At 36.2% G+C, this 16997-nt stretch overlaps 1 protein-coding gene and 1 long non-coding RNA gene across 2 annotated transcripts; one reads left to right on the plus strand and one right to left on the minus strand.

Moving 5' to 3' along the window:
* Window positions 1-356: 356 nt before the first annotated feature.
* LOC130826156 (uncharacterized) lies at window positions 357-1698 on the plus strand. Its single transcript, XR_009047031.1, has 3 exons — window positions 357-476; window positions 1122-1304; window positions 1564-1698. It is a non-coding gene; the product is annotated as an uncharacterized LOC130826156 (long non-coding RNA).
* A 2928-nt stretch (window positions 1699-4626) lies between these two features.
* Window positions 4627-15978, minus strand: LOC130826155 (uncharacterized). Its single transcript, XM_057691715.1, has 9 exons — window positions 15576-15978; window positions 12016-12259; window positions 11783-11932; window positions 11241-11298; window positions 11036-11128; window positions 6768-6833; window positions 6619-6677; window positions 6481-6540; window positions 4627-6390 (listed from the first exon to the last, which is right to left on the minus strand). Exons 1-9 carry the CDS (start codon window positions 15857-15859, stop codon window positions 6169-6171), a joined length of 1236 nt encoding a protein of 411 aa, XP_057547698.1. The 5' UTR covers window positions 15860-15978; the 3' UTR covers window positions 4627-6168.
* Between the last annotated feature and the right edge of the window lie 1019 nt (window positions 15979-16997).

The following is a 16997-nucleotide window of genomic DNA, read 5'->3' on the forward strand; positions in this document are numbered from 1 at the left end:
ATGAAAAAAATCACATTCGTTAAAGTTTGATGCAAACTCTCACTACATTTTGTACCAATTACAAAAATAATTTGTTCTCATATATATATATCATATATCTGTTCATGGCTTTAGTACATTCATCAACTATAGCGTAACGAGTGGTGCATCGTTTTTGTCCTCTGAGGTTTGAGCTTCAACTGCCTTTGCTTCTTCTACAGGCTCGGGAATTGTCTCTGTCGCAGAGGCGACAATGACCTCAGCTGCAGCCGATTCAGCCTCAGACTTGGTCTTGACCTCAGCCTCTGCCTCGGTTTTTACCTCAGCCTCAGCTTCGGTCTTGTTTTCAGCCTCAGCCTCAGCGTCTGGCTCGGTCTTTTCCTCAGTCTCGACCTTGTCGTCAGCGTTGGTTTCTGCAACCGCTGTGACATCCTCAGCTGGCTTAGATTCTGCCATCTCATTTGCTGCTTCTGTGGGTTCAGAAAGATCTACCAAAGGTTCTTCTGTTTTTGTCTCTTCACCTCCATTTATTTCCTGCAATAACATACTCTTCAAGTTATCATTAATTTTAGACCATCACAAAAATGCATCCCTATCATCACCATTATTGTAACTAGTAATCTGCTCATAGAAGCTATCAGGGACGAAGCCTGGATTTTGAATTCAGGGGTTGAATAGTCGATATGCTAACAAATTATTTACTATAAAAAAACAAGTTAAACTATGAAAATTTTAAAATCATGTAGACTAAAATAAACCTAAATAAAAGCAAAAGTTATTTTCAACCCATGATGTTGAAGCTTCCATATAATATAAATTTATTCGTCTTGTAAGTCTAAAAAATAAACGCTACTAAATTAAGATAACAAAAATGTAAAAACACACAAAAAAGAATGAATGTTAAATTATGAAAGAATAATGACATTATAATATAAATTTGTTAATTTATTTAAAATAAACACAAGTTTAAATTGGGATTTAAACCCCTGACTTTATGTTTCATATGTTCATCTAGCTCTAACCATTGAGCTATCGTAGCTTTTGACTTTTTGTTACATATATTCACTTTTCAAGCTATATATCATGCATACATTAGTAAGAGGGATTAAAGCTAAAAATACAAAGAATTGTATTTTTGCAAGGAGATCGGGCCTCCCTTGATCTCCCTTGAAGTTTCGACCCTAGAAGCTTTGATCAGATTTCGAGAGGGTTCGATGGCGGTAAACCATACGCTTATAAAAAGAAATAAGGAGGCAGCGGCCAGTGAATCCCTCGCATTGAGAATGACCTGCCAAAGGCCTGAATGAAAACGCATACACATCCTAGTGAGACCATTTTATTTTTTTCATTTAATTATATTTTTTCATTTAATTATATTTAGATATAATTTATAATTTTTCTTATGCAATAGTATGAGTTATTAGGATTTTTTTAAAATAGTTAAAATATAAACAATACCAAACAAAAAGAATACTATATAATTTATGCATCTTAAGTTTTTAGGGGCTTTTTATCTTTCGCATTGGGGCTCATAAATGAATGAAACGGCCCTGACAGTAATACATACCTGTGCAACTGTCTCAGGCTCAGCATTTTCAACGACAGGAGCCTCAACAGGTGCAGGAGCAACCTCGTTGATGTCTAAGTCCTTAGGTTTGCTAGCACAGCCACCCATAATCGTCGCTTAAAGTTGTTAAAAAGATGAACGAAAGGGTGAGGTTTGGAGGTGAGACGAAGATAGAAGAACTTTGTATGTACTAAATAAAAAAGCTTATTGTTTTATTGTACAAATGAGGTTGAGTTGAATTAAGAAAGAAAGCATCCTTTTGTATAGATGGGTAGGGAAGCAATTTACCTAAAAATAAAGCGTAAGTTTCTCCTGTTTCTTAGGCATTGCTATTTTATAAGTAGTCACCTTTCATTTGAACACAATATTCTCTTTCAACCATTGCATATTTTTCCTGTTTTTAGGATATTTTCATTTAGAATTTTCTATTTTTTACTCTAAAATATTTATGAAAAAGAAAAGAGTGTCCTTAAATTTAGAGTGCACACATTTAATTTGATATGATTTAGAATTTTAATTAGAATAAACTTTTATTTAAAATTTGAAACGGACAAATCATTTAACCCTTTAATTATATTGGACTGAACTATTTTAAAATAAGTGATAAATTGTGACTTATATCAGAGATGTTTTGGGAGCACAAGAAAAATGTTTGGTACATTTAGAATAGTGCCAAAGAAAAATTAATTTCATATGTAATCCTATATATTTCATCTATAGGTTGTTGATTAGATGTTTTAAAAAACTCAAAGGGAATGTTTAGGAGATATTTTGAGTTATCCAAAGGGTTGTTATTTATTCAATTCTCATGGTGAGAGTTTGCTTATGGCGATCTTAACAAGACGAGCAACTATCACATTGAATTAGTTTTTTTATGTGTATTCCTTCAATCATTAGGGTTACTTGGTGACTCGAACTGGACGTATAACATTATGCCATAAGATATTCGGAGAAAAACGACGTGTCTTGTACTCAAATGAAGTTATGAATAAAAATAAGTGAGATAAAAAAATTGAACTTAGAGTCTTTGTATGATAGGTTGAACTATGATTGCCGTAACTTCTTTTATACATATATATTTTTTTGTCTCCGACGTGTATCTTATTTTTCTGCTTCTCTTTCTTTGAGTGATACGTGTGGGTTATCTTACTTTCAGATGATGATATGTAGTATGATCTGCAGGTAGGATTGAAGCATGAGATTTCGAGGCCTAGGACTCAACACGCTATATCATCACGTTTATTTATGTTATGTTTTTTTTTTCACTTTTATTATCTTTGTTAGAGGCCTTACAAGCTCTCACATTGTGATAAAATCGTTTAAGAAGTTTGATGTTTTATTTTTCGCTATTAATATATCTTTTATTTATTGGTTAGTTGGTTTCAGCATAATACGATCCGTAGTAAATAAATTTTAATATTTAAATGTTCGTTATAGTTCGTTTCTTTAGTTAACAATATGTGATATAACCTGAATCTTTCTTTATAGTATTTGTCTTCAAATTGATTTTATCCAGACTATTACAACAAAAGAAAATAATATTTAATTCAGCTATTACCGCAAAAGATTATTTACTCTAAATTTCATTTGTACTTTTGTGATTTATTTGGCGTTTGGTTGTTGGTATTAAACATTGATAAAAAATAAGTTTGGTGTTAGTTTTGATGAAATGTGGTATTACTTCAATGATAATGGAATATTATACATGTTTGCGCTATGTTACTTCTAATGAAACGCACTATGTTACTTCCATGCTAACAGAGTTTTATACAAGTTTATTTTCACTATTTTACATTTCCTCATGCTTTTGTATTGGACTGAACGGAATTAGTTTAATACAAATCCAACTTGTTTATTTAAGGTGTCTGACTACTTAGGACCCTTAGAAAATAGGAGCCTTATGATATTATTGGTTAGGGATTCAAAATCTACCAACATTAAATTTTTGCGAAAATTTTAGCCTTGATACTACCATTAATAGTTCACAAAGGGTCTCAATTTACTAAATATCAATAAGTAATAGGGCCTCTTGCCTCCATACTCTTTGCTCTGTAACTTATGATGACTTCTATTAGAGGATTGTTGTTGTTATCTTGCCTTTTTCATTCAAGATCATTGTAAAAGGAACACGTACGCTACTTAGAGGGTCTGTGGACCACTTCTAACACCTAAGTAGTAATGACAATGAGAAATGTGTTTCTTGGTCGCTCATCTCCAAATGCATAGTGATCCTTAGCTTGGCTGACAACTATAGTTGGTTCATGACTTGAGGTCTTTGTGAATTAATACTTCAATGATGACAATGAATACAAGTAGATTAAATGTTAATCATCCAATGATAAAAAAATAGTTGACCTTCAGTTACCTCTTGAATGACGTGTAGGAGTTGTATTTATAGTAGAATATTGGTAGAGAAAACTTTTCTACCTTTTCTCTTTGCTTCTCTTTGTTTTTTTTGTACAAGTCAATAGACGTTAACTTTTTTTCTGAGATGATCTTCTCTATAGAAAAATTAATACATTAAATGCAAAGCTATACTTATCATGTTGTCGAAAGTTCAAGCACACTACTTAAATAGGTAAAGTAGTATGTTCTTACATTTCAATTAGCTCACTAATGTTCACTCATGTGGAAGGCTTAAAAGTTTTCTTCGTTAAAGGGCATTCAGCTTTGTTGTGTCAATAACTTGATATCTAAATTATAAAATTCCCAGTATAAACACATATATCACCTACGACCACATTAATAGGTGAAAGTTAACGAAAAAAAAAAAATATGTAGTAACGTAAGACAAACATAAACCTAAAATTAATTTTAATTAATTTACACTAAATTTAAAATCTCACTTCTACCATTTAATATCAATAAACAAACCAAATACAATGTTATATTCAACCATGGGAAAAGTTCAACGTTCAACGTTCAACGTTCAACGCACATACACAAGAATATCAACGGACTAATTACGAAAAATAAATTTTGAACAAAAGAAACAATGAGACAACCAACAACAGCTTGCAAAAAAGGAATGGAATAAACCAGTTGACAATACAACCACCATTACCAACTTTTCACCTTCCTTCGTCTTTCTTCATCCCCAGAGGTCCTATCCTTTTCTTTCTTTCCCAATTTCGCATTTATTCTTTTCCCCCAAATTTCCAATTTCTAAATTTTCCCCGTATTACAAATTCTAGGGTTTGAGGAATCCCCATTTGAATTCCTCTCAAACCCTACAATTCACAAAATGTTTCCCCAAACTCCCAAATTATATTTCATACTTTTCTCTCTTGTTATGGTATCATTCGTCCAAATCGCGAAATCCGATATCCAACCTTCCGTCATTCAATTACCCACCGATTTCGCCGGGAACGCTAAATTATGTTCGCCAGAAGATTCTTCTGCAAAATCTTGTCCGCTTAAATGTTTTCGACCTGACCCAGTTTGCGGCGAAAATGGGGTTACCTATTGGTGCGGCTGTGCGGATGCTCATTGTGCGGGTACTCGGGTCGCGAAATTAGGGTATTGTGAGGTGGGAAGTGGTGGATCGGGCCCATTGTCGGGTCAAGCTCTTCTTTTGGTTCATATAATTTTTCTTATTGTTATTGGATTTTCTGTTCTTTGTGGTTTGCTTTGATATTTTGAGGGAATCACTAGGAATTGGGAGCAATATCATAAATTTTAGGGTTATTTAGCTATTGTTGTAACAAAGAGAAATGTGTTGATCTTGATTCCTGATCTATGTTTTTGCTGTGTAGTTTTTTTCAATTTTTGTGTGATTCTTTTATTTAGATGTAGGGATTTGATGAACTGATGGATTCATTTTTTTAAAGGAAACTGTAATGAAATTGAGATTTGACAAATTCATTCTGGGAAATGAAATTCTTTACTTAGTTGCTGTTTATGATTTTAGATATTGCTTTATTTTTGACATTGGATTAATTTTGATGGATGTTGCTTTATTTGTTAAACTTTGAATGTAACATAAGACAACATTGTAGTAGCAATCTTAACAATTGCAACTTTTAGAGAAGCAATCAAATCGGGTTGATTGATCATATTTGGAAATTATGAAATCACAAACAACGACAGCATTTAGTTGAGGGGTCCCTTCAATCACGACTTTCTTTTGATGAGGGTATTGGTTGCGTTCTATTTTATCCTCCTCAGACTTGAATGGAACTCATTAGGATGATGACAACAATACTCAGTAGCAATCTAAAAGAACAGCAAACATTTTGATTCAAGAGCAATATCAAAACCTATTGTTGCAAACCTTATTCAAGGTCTCAAAAGAACAGGAAATTTATTGAGTGCAAGTTTATGATTCGAGGGTATTGCTTGAAGAAAGAAGAAAAATAAAACCATGATTTGCTGAAAATAACACAATAATCAATAATGGTAGTTCGAGGTTAATTCAGCAATCTTGTTGGTGTTGGCTAGAGCTTATAAGAGCTACGATTTCCCTCGTTAACATCAACAAGGTTATGTCAACAAGACAATGTTCGTAAAAAAATGCATGCAACCTAAACTAGACACTTAACGAATCAAAATTGTTTGTCTTTCTTTTTAACAAAGTCGGTGAATATCCCTCATGTCAGAAAGAATTTATATAACTTCCCTCATTATAATGTTTCCTTGGTCCTTTGAAGTGAAAAAACCGGTTTATCTTCTGAATCATAAGCGACTCCATGTTCAACTTGTCCGGTTGAAGATGCTTGGTTGGACAGTTCACTGGGCATGCCCATTTTATTGTTTTTCACAATGACATTCTTGTAGAGCCCTAAGGCTGTTGCCACCAATTTTGAACCATCATCAAGAGATGCGGGAAGCACAATGGTTGTAGACTGAAAATAGAAACAAAGACAGTTTAGCTTAGCATCAACGCATGTTAGATCGATATAACCACTGTAGGTTATAAGAGAAGTATTATATACCTCCTTGGCCATATTGTTAAAAGCTTGTACGTAGTCCTGAGCCAATTTGAGGCTTGCGGCCTAAAAACACCCAAAAGGGCAATGAACATCTCTAAAAGTAAATTATTACAAGTGAACAAAGGAACACAAAGACAATACCTCTTGACCCCCATTTCCTTTTAGAGTCTCAGCAATAATACGAATGGCTTCTGCATCACCTGTATCTCACAAGAATTTTAAATGTTACATCAGATGAATAGCCTAAAATAAATTACACAAATGTATTAAATATAATAAAAAAAATTGACCTTCAGCTCGATAGATTGAAGCCCTCTTATCAGCATTAGAAGATATAATACTAGCTTCTTTTGTTCCTGTTAAAGACAAATTCCATATGCAATAGGCAATTGAGTAATGAGTATTGACTATGGGATACTAGTACTAAGTTTTCAATCATAAAATTTGAGCAATCAGTAGCAATTTTAATTCATTAATCACAATCTTAAAAAATCCAGCATGTTTTGAGGGATTTTAATCTTTTATATACAAACGCACCATTGAAGGACACAAATTATTTTAGTTTAACAATGTTATTCTACAGACAAAGGTCACTGAAGGTGAAAAGAAAACACTTGGAATAACCTAGCAGACTAAAGTTCATTTACATTGGCATTACATAATCTTTTACATCTGTAGCTTCCAGCAGCTATGCCAACACTTCCGATAAAAGAGAAAAGGAATTCTTATGATGTTGAGAGACAGAAAAGGTTCGAAAACATGTACTTAAAAAATATAAGCAACTACCACCCCTTGTTAGTGGAAGCTAAGGCTGAAGACCTGACTTAGAAACAGAGGAACTGATATGATGGATGAATATTAAAAGCAAATCATAACTTCTCTTCTGTTCAAAAAGTCAATGCTAAATTTCTACTTGGCTAGGAGGGGGAGATCATAACTATTATATACAACACAAGGCCTCGTGCTGAGACTCAAAGAAGATCCTCGAGCTGTTGCAAAATAATTAAAAAAGCAACAATAAACTTCTGAGTCAATCACTCTGGTAATGTCTTAAGTACTTCATTTGTATTATCTAAGCAAACTGAAAAGTCTTAATCAGTTTGGTAATGTCACTTTCGGTCTATCTTGAGAAATATCATTTTCTTCAACTGATTATAAAATAAAAGGATACATATGCCAATCAAAGAATGTCATATACATTCAATATGGATCGATCAACCCACAGAAAACAGCTCTAATCACAATTTACATTAAAATACATAGAAGAGAACCTCAGGATCACAATCTGGAAAGAAAGGGTAGATAGCACCGAAAGAGCCACATATATCCTAGCTAATCAACCAAACATTGCAAATAAATGAATTGCAATAGACAGTATCGGACAATATTAATTCTAACCCAGCTCTGCAAAATTGCGGTCTTCATCTCAACATATGCTTTTACAGAGGTAAAAAGGAAAACTTATAATGAAAAACTGATAATGTAGAGAGAGGTTTTAAGAGAGAGAGAGAGAGAGAGGCTCTCCTAGGGTTTTAGGGTTTTGGTCGACTTTGGTGTTGGGTTCTCTTTGTCGTATCTCGTATTGGTTTTAGCTATTTTGTTGTTTCCCTATGGCGGCTATGGTTTCCTAGGGTTTGTAGTTGGATGCGTTGGGATTGAGCTGTAGTCTACTGTGGTGGAGGCATTGTTTTGTGGGTGCTTATTCCAGTGGACTGGGTGGTTTCTCTGGCGGTATTTCTTCAGGTATGTTTTTTGAATGTTTTGCTGTTGGGTTTTGAGGTGCTGGGCTTTTGGGGTGGATTTGACGGTGGCCTAAGTTCTCTTGTTCGGGATTGGAAGCTGGCGTTTTTGAAGGGTCTGGTGGTGAACGTTGGTTGCTGGGGACTCTGTCGGATCTATTCAAAGTTGCGAAGGGTAGGGTTGTTTATTGAGATTTCTGTTACCTGTTTTTGGTTTTTGGGTTTCGTTGGTTCTTGAGTTTTGGGGTGCTGGGCTTTAGGGGTGGGGTTGATGGTGGCCTGGGTGGCCTGGGTTCTTTGGTCGGGTTGGAAGTGGCGTTATCGCAGGTGTGGTGGTGAACTTTTGGTCTTTTCGGCTCTAATACTGGTGGTTCAGTAGCCATGAAGAAAACTGTCGGCAAAACCATGAGTGGTGATGAAAATTCCTGCGGCTGTCTGTGTTCTGTTTTCTGTTCTTGCCTCTTGGGATTCGGTTTTGGTGGGTTTGATATTGGTTCTTTTGATGGTTTTTGGTGTTTCTGTTGGTGTTTGTTTGTTCTGTTTTGCAACGGTGGCTGCTGTGGTGTTGTCTCTGGGGATTTTGTTCAACAAATGGTGAGGTGAAGCTTGTTTTCTCTGGGCAACTTGGAGTGTTGTTACACGATGAGTGGATACGGCTGCTGTTTTTTGGGTGGTGTTTTTCAGTGGTGACTATGGATAGATCAGGTGTTTGGTAGTACTCTAGTGGTGTTACTTATTTGAGGGTGTTCGTGTGGCAACAGATGTGAGTAAAGCATAACAGTTGTGTTTCCATGGTTTATATGTTTGAGAGCTTATGTGATGTTTTCTGTTTTGGTGGTGTGTAGTGCTGCTCAAGAGCTGAGTGTGTTTTTGGTGTTCATTTTTTAAAGTCGTTGAGTGACTATCTGACCCCTTTCGATCTCTGGTGTTGAGCTTTGCCTCCATGTAGTCTTGGGTGGTGATGGTGGTTGCTGGCGGCGCTTTGGTGTTTGCTCTTGGTTTTAGATGATGGATAGTTAATAATCACTGCCACTTCCCTAAATTAATCGGAGTGTTGTATTAACCGCTCTTATCATTTCATCCTTTGGCTTCTGGTGTTGAGCTTTGCCTCCACGTTGCCATAGGTTGTAATAGTGTCTATTCACCCTCTCCATCGACTTCTGGTGTTTGAGGTCCTGGTAGTGTTGGCTACCACCTCGTTTTTGTGGATCCGGTGGTGTTGGTCACCACCACATGTTGAGGGCCTAACAGTGCTGACTGCCCTCTCGTTAAGTGTGATGTTTGGGTTTGTCTCCTCTTGGTTAATTGATGGGCGGGGCGGTTGAAAATCTGGCGGCGGTGGGTATTCTCGGAGAATCTGGCGGCTGACGTCCATGTCTTGTATTAGTTCTAGGTTTAGGGCTCCCTGGGGTTAGTTTCTAGGTGTTTGGCAACCCATCCTGCTTAGGTATTTTGTTCGGTGCTGTTGGGGGTTGTCTTGTGGCTCTCCCTAGGTGTATGATCTCTTTGTGTTTGGACTTTTAGGCATTTTGGTGAGTCGGGCTGTGACTCACCAACAGGTGTATGACCTCTTCTGTCTATGCGTTTTTATACCATAACTTCTAGGTTTGGTCTTGGTGTGTATAATGGCTTGCCCACTATCTTTTAAAGGACGCCCTATATCTTACGTTTCCTCAATGACTTTTTCCCTACGGGGTTTTTTTATGCATGAGAGGTGCATTGGATGTTCCATCATTGTTGTTGTTCTCTGTTAGGGACTTTTTCTATTATTAAATTTCCCAATTTTCAAAAAAAGAAAAACAAAAGACACAATTTTATGGCTTGTATAACAGATGCAAGGACAGGTGAAAGTACAGAAAAACCTGCCTACAATGCAATTAAATTATGCTGACCATAGTTACCAGAAACCGGAAACTTCCCACTAAATCCTGTTTCAGAACCTTCGTTTCCAAAACTCTAGATCAACGTTTCCAAAACTACATTCCCCAAATGATTTGTTTCAGGCCCAAAAACATTTAATAATTATTAATACTAAAGCCCTTCTTTTTTTTTCTTTTTTTTCTTATCGTTTCTTTTTAGTCATTTTCTTTTCTTACCTTTTTTACTCATTTTATTTTTTTGATGTAAAATAAAATTGTACCTATGTTTCCTACATTTCCAAAACTCTTAAACTTACGTTTCTCAAGTCTGTTTTTGCTTCTCATATTTGATCAAATTCCGTTTCAGATAATTACTATTCCCTCCATCTCACTATATTTGCTACACTAGTTTTGCAATATCTTGTGATAGCAAATGTAGCAAACTAAGTGGAACGGACTACTCAGGTACTAGCAAGCATCATAATCACATAATGAGATTAACAATCATGATTATACAATGCCATACACTGATCTCTTTACGAAAAGCTGAGAAAGATGGCCCGAGTTCATTAGTCAACCAAGGATAGTATGGTACTCCCACTGCATCTAAATCCTGTACTATATTCAGACATTCAAATATTCAAATAAGGGCATGTTTCAAAAATATCGACCTAACCTTCACCAGTAAATTTTAAATTTCCCACATGCCAAAAGAGTTTCTTGGTACAAGAAACTTAAAAGCCTAACAAACTAAATTTGAACGCAGTCTACTCGGAGACAGACTGTTGAACAGCTATGTTCTCTATAATAAGAGGCAGAAAAGGTACTTATCAGTTATCTCGGGTTCAGCTAATAGTCACAAAAATATTGTAAACAACACTTGTTGTACATTCACTTGCAGACCGTCAAAATCATAAAAAAGACTCATAAGTGAGACATACAGCACCAACTATAACTAACCTTCTGCCTCAATGATTGCAGCTCTTTTCTTCCTCTCTGCTTCAGCTTGCATTTCCATACTTTCACTTACTCCACGAGGAGGAATAATATCCCCTAAAAATTTTCAATACAAGAAACAAAATTTCAGGAAAAACTTACATAAATGATGAAAACCAAACATATAACCATATAAGTACCAAATGAAGGTAAAGAGAAGGCAGCTTACGTATTTCATAACGACCACAGACAAGACCCCATCCTGAAGCGACATCATTGATAGCTTGCTGATTAAATTTGTAATTTGATAATGTTGACAACAAATTTCAACAGTTAACAGCGAGATAAAAGAATTGCAGTACAAGTATATTTAGAAAATATGAATAGGAGCAAGAGACTGTTAGACAGAAAACAGGGGTAAACAAAACAAGATGCCTAGAAATTTAACAGCAACAACAGCCAAACAGAATATAAGCAGCATTCAATAAGAAACATACCATAAGAATCTTGTGTAAAGATTTTTTTCATGGATCAAACAGAAGCATTGCAACACAAAACAAATTATTTAAATACTATACGGATTATGTCTTCAGAGTTTCTAGGATGTACTTCTATATCATAATTTATTAAAACGCTATTGTTGGTATTCATAACCTGGTGGACCATTAACTTGTAAGACAATCAGGTCATCAACCATGAACATTAAAAAGAATACACAAATCAATACAAGGATCAAAGCAACAAACAATGACAACTCAAAAGGAAACATACTGTAATATTTGCATTCAAATTATCTCTCTCCATAAAGGTTTTGTCAAGTTGCATTTTCCCAATAGCACTACGCATTGCAAGTTGTGCAAACTGAGTTACCGCAAACATGACATTATCATTCCCATAAGATGCCTTTTCTGGATCAATGATCTACAATCAACACGCCAAAGTTTAGTAGACAAAACACACAGGGCTATTTTAAAAAACAAATGAGCATAAGATCTCCAATATACCTTAACAAAGAGAACAGCATTCACCCTTATGGCGACATTGTCAGTTGTAACAGCAGTCTGCTCTGGAATTTCAATAGTCTGCTCTTTGAGTGAGTGTATGTAGGCTATTCGGTCAACCAATGGTACCAGTAAATGAACGCCTCCACCTAGAACTCTACTGAACTTCCCAAAACGCTCAATGACATATGCTTCTTGTTGCGGCACAAAAATAACTCCCCAATTGATAGCTGTCCTCCTCATATACCTATCAAAATCATAATGTTTGTATGAATGATCCACTCACAAAATCTCTTAAAAGCCTCACAATCATCATTAGCACACTGTCAAACCACCACAATCATGAAGAACTGAATCCTATGTCCTCCGTCCTGATGAAGAAAAAAGTGCATTGTATGCGAAATTCATTGATCGGGCCTAAGTGCGTACGATTAGCCCATAAAGCCACATACTACAATCTTTAACATTTGCAATTTTCATGTATCCTATTATCAATTGCACATTAATAACTACAGCCTGTTAACAAGATGTTGATTTCCAAGATGAAATAAAGCCAAACCACAATAAGCTTTAGTGTTTTTGCTACTCCAACATATTGACAGAAATTGTTATATTTGTGCCTTGAGTCAATTGGATAATGGCTAGTGAGATTTCGAGCATGAAATGTGTTTTGAAGGTCAAGTGGCTCGAAGAAGACTTGCTAGGACAAGCAAGTAGGGTGATAGGACAACCACATGTGTATCAAAGATGACTTAAGGTTGGAGCACACCATCGGCGGAAACTCCAAAAAAGCCTATGCTAGAACGAGAAGGGGATTTGTGGACAAGCAGTCATTAGTGCAAGAATCAAACTACCTTTGTGTGAAGGAGATGTTCAATGACTCAAGCCAAAGCACACCATATTGTGAGCAATGATGGAGTGCAAGGGGGTTGAGTGCATTGAAGTTGGGGATTCAAGGACGCAATGAACGAGAATCTTTGATGTGCCATAGTGATGGAGCAACAAAGAACAAGAAGATGAGAGTACATGAAGGGTACCTTGAACAAGGCAAGAAAGTGCACATTGGCTATGCCTTGAACGAGGCATGAAGAACTTGGAAGGTGCCTTGAACAAGGCAAGAAAGTGCACATTGGCTATGCCTTGAACGAGGCGTGAAGAACTTGGAAGGTGCCTTGAACGAGGCAACCATTAGAAGATGACCATGAATGCTAAAGGAATGGTGCTCGTTCGAGCACATATAGTGCTTGTCGAGAACCTTTGTACAGGGCCAAGATGACTTTAGTTTTGGTTGATACTTGGGGGTCATGTTGTCTACTTTGTTCTAGGATTATTCTATTTGTTTGAGGGCTATATAAGAGCCCAAATCAGATTGGAATATAAGGAGTAGAGGCTAATACAAGGAAAAAGGAGTTTGGGAAACCTAAAGTGTTTTCTTGTATTAGATGAGTAAGCAAAATTATAGGTGCAAGCTTTAGCTTGATTGTGCGTGACATTGTGAGAGGTATTTCATTCATGTAATGTTGATTAGTTAATGAAAGATAATCTCATTTAAAGGGGAGGTTTCCAAGGCACAATTTATGTGTTGTGTGAAAAAGTTGAAGCTACTAGGCTTAGTAGCAATGGTATAGATATACCATCTATGGAGAATGGTAAGATTGTTGATGAGAATTAATATGTAGGGGGTGGTAATATAGTTGAGTAAAAACCATCAAAGAAGGATATTGAAGAAGTTAAGAGAGCAAGAGTGGGATATGGAAATAAAGTGTGCTATGATTGCCAAAAGAGAGGCCACAACCTTTGAAATACGAAGCTTTTGAAGGAGATGAAGAGGTCATCTATGGAAGTTAGTGATAGAGAAAAGTTCCATTTGAAAAGGTGAGAAAGGCAACAACTTTGGCGAAAGGAGTTACAAAGAAGAGTAAGCTCCCAAACTTCGGTGACAAGGGCCAAGGGTAAAAGGCGAAACGTAATGATGTTATTGATGGTAATGTGTTAATGGCAAAGAGTGATGATGAAGGTGATTGGGTGTTTGATTTTGTACACTCATACCATATTTGTAAAGACAAAAACTTATTTACAAGTGATGGCTTGTCAGCATGAGAGGGTGACCTTGGCTAGTAGTGAGAAAGTTGTGATTGAGGCCATTGGAGAGGTGAATTTAAAAATGCACAGTAGGGATAGTGAGAAAACTTAGGGGTGTGAGATATATTCCTAAGATGGTGAGGAATCTAATCTCATTGAGGAGGTTAGATATGATTGGGTATACCATGAAGACTCAAAGTGATGGAATCTTGAAGGTGACAAAAGGGTGCTTATTGCACTTGAAGGCAATAAAGGGTAATAACGGTCATGTGTTGCTAAAGAGTGAAGACCTACATCATTTTGAGAGTGGCGCAAGGCTCAAGTCACCAAGAAGAGTGACCTTTGTTGATGGTGACTATAATGATGGGTTGTGCAGAAAGAAGGTTGATAATGGCTTTGGTCTTGAGGGGGAGCATTTTTTGATGTTGTAATTGGGACACCAAAAAAGGTGTCATTTGATAATTGAGGTAGATTTGGCTTAAAGGGGAGATTGTTAGTGCAAGAGCCAAACTACCCTTGCGTGAAGGTGATGGTTCAATGACTCGATCCAAGGCACACCACACCAGGTTTTGAGCAATAATGGAAAGCAAGGGGGTTGAGTGTATTGACGTTGGGTTTCTAGGAAGCAACGAAGGAGAATCGTTGATGTGCCATGGTGATGCAGCAACAAAGAACAAGAAGATGTGAGTACATGAAGGGTGCCTTGAACAATGCAAAAAAGTGCACATAGGGTATGCCTTGAACGAGGCATGAAGAACTTGGAAGGAGCCTTGAACGAGGCAACCATCAAGAGAAGTCGGCGAATGTTGAAGGCAAGGTGTTCGGTCGAGCACGTATAACTTGTCCGAGCACCTTGGTGCAAATTCAAAAACGACTTTTCTGTTTTGGTCGATACTTAGGGGGGCAAGTTGTCTACTTTGTCCTAGGGTTATTCTATTTGTTTGAGGGCTATATAAAGACCCTAAATTAGATTGGAATATATTGAGTGGAGGCTATACAAGGGAAAAGGGGTTTGGGAAAGCTAGTGTATTTTCTTGTATTAGATGAGTGTGCACCATTAAAGGTGCAAGCTTTAGCTTGATTGTGTGTGATCATGCATTGTGAGAGGTATTTTATTAATGTAAATTGATAAGTTAATGAAATACAATCCCATTTAAGAGTGTATGTTGTGTGTGAGCTTTGTTCATCAAAGCTTCAATCTTTTCATTGCTTTTATTTATACCTTGTTTTTCTTTCTTCCTTCTACAAATCCTATTGCCATTTGAAGGTTCAAGAACCTTTCCTTTTAGATAGGGCAATCAAAGACGATAGCTTATACTAGCTAATATTACCAGACACTTATGTATATTCACCCAAGTCCCAACCCAATTTACTGCATCGAAACCATCAAAATTCGCAAAAATTCAGCAACAATCAAACAAGAAAATTTCATGAATGGAAGAGCAATACAAAACAGTTACGCATAAAAGAAATAAAATTACCTCTCGTACGGATCAAATAGACGACTTGAGGTATATTTACGAACTATAGAAAACTGAGGGGAGAACTTCAGAAAAGAATTGGAGATTCCGCTACTTGCAGTAGTATGTTGAAAAAGAATTGGAGAAGAATAAGTTGAAATATCTCTAGTGGTTGAATTAAGCGATCCAAACAAAGCATGCCAAGAATTATTTGAACAAATGCGAGAAACATGATTATCCACAAAAGGATAGAGTCTCTTGGATGATTCCAAAGCTTGAGTTCTTGTTAATCTGGCGATCGACATTGTTGAAAAAGGTTGGCTTCTTATGATTCAAGATTTCATTGGTTGAACCTGCTTTTGAATGATAAACCCTTGCAGAAAATTAAATACCTCTTTTTGGCCATACCATTTTCTACTCTGACGACTGTCATAACATATTTCATTACTAGTAGGCAAAATGTTAAAAAACTACCTAATATAAATCTCATTTTGCAAATAACTATCTTAAATAAAAAGTATTGCAAAAAACTATCTTACATAATACAATTTTTTGCAAAAGACTACCTTGTAACAGATTTTGGCGTTTGACCGGTAGATTTAACCGTTGACCATCACGTGCCAGGCACGTGGTTCCTTTATTAACCTAAATCTTCTTCATTTCAATTCACAGCTTTCGAAATCGTTTTCATTCCTTCTTCTTTGCAGCGATAAACCCTAAATCTTCTTCATTTCAATTCACAGCTTTCTTTCATTCACCTTGCATTCGAATCCCTAATTCATTCAAAGATCATCGTTTTCTTCCAATTAATCAGTTATGTCTTCTTGTTCTTCAAGCGAAAATTCTTCAATTGAAAAATGTGGGTGTGGAGTTCCCTTTGCAAGGAGGGTTTCATGGACCAAGGAAAATCCTGGAAGAAGGTTTAATACTTGCGTTTTTTATGATCCTGATACAAAATCGAGGGGTTGCAAAAAGTTTAAATGGGTTGATGAACCTGAAATGGCTGTTTGGCAAAGAAAACTCACTAACAAACTTGTGGAGGAAAAGCGACAATTGGCAACCGAAATCAAGATTTTGACATCAAGGATTTCTTGCTTGGAACATGAAAAGGAACAAGCATTTTCAGAAATTAAAATGATTAAGAAGAAATGGATGAATGAGAGGGAGCATGGAAATCAGATTAAAAGCTTTGTATTAGGGTTTTTGTTTTGTTTTCTGTTGGTGTTTGTTGTAAAAATCAAGGGTACTAATTGAAGTTTAGGACCTAGTTAAGCGTAATTGTAACATTGATTTGGATATTGTAACTTGATGTTGATGAATGAATGAATTGATATTGTAAAAATCAGATCTTGTGCTTGCTGTGTATGATGTGTTTGGTGTGTATGATGTTGTGTATGATGTGGTGCTGTGTAAGTTTAGGACCTATGTTTGCTGTGTTTGGTG

Source organism: Amaranthus tricolor, chromosome 10 (genome assembly GCF_026212465.1).
Source record: "Amaranthus tricolor cultivar Red isolate AtriRed21 chromosome 10, ASM2621246v1, whole genome shotgun sequence".
Lineage (NCBI taxonomy): Eukaryota > Viridiplantae > Streptophyta > Magnoliopsida > Caryophyllales > Amaranthaceae > Amaranthus > Amaranthus tricolor.

What these genes read in the sequence shown, in the direction of transcription:
- LOC130826155 (XM_057691715.1), bottom strand. Translation starts at nt 15,859, where the DNA reads ATGTCGATCGCCAGATTAACAAGAACTCAAGCTTTGGAATCATCCAAG. An exon ending in AAGGAAATGGGGGTCAAGAG is followed by an intron (nt 6,541 to 6,618) that starts GTATTGTCTTTG and finishes GGGTGTTTTTAG; the next exon opens with GCCGCAAGCCTCAAATTGGC. An exon ending in TTAACAATATGGCCAAGGAG is followed by an intron (nt 6,391 to 6,480) that starts GTATATAATACT and finishes TTCTATTTTCAG; the next exon opens with TCTACAACCATTGTGCTTCC.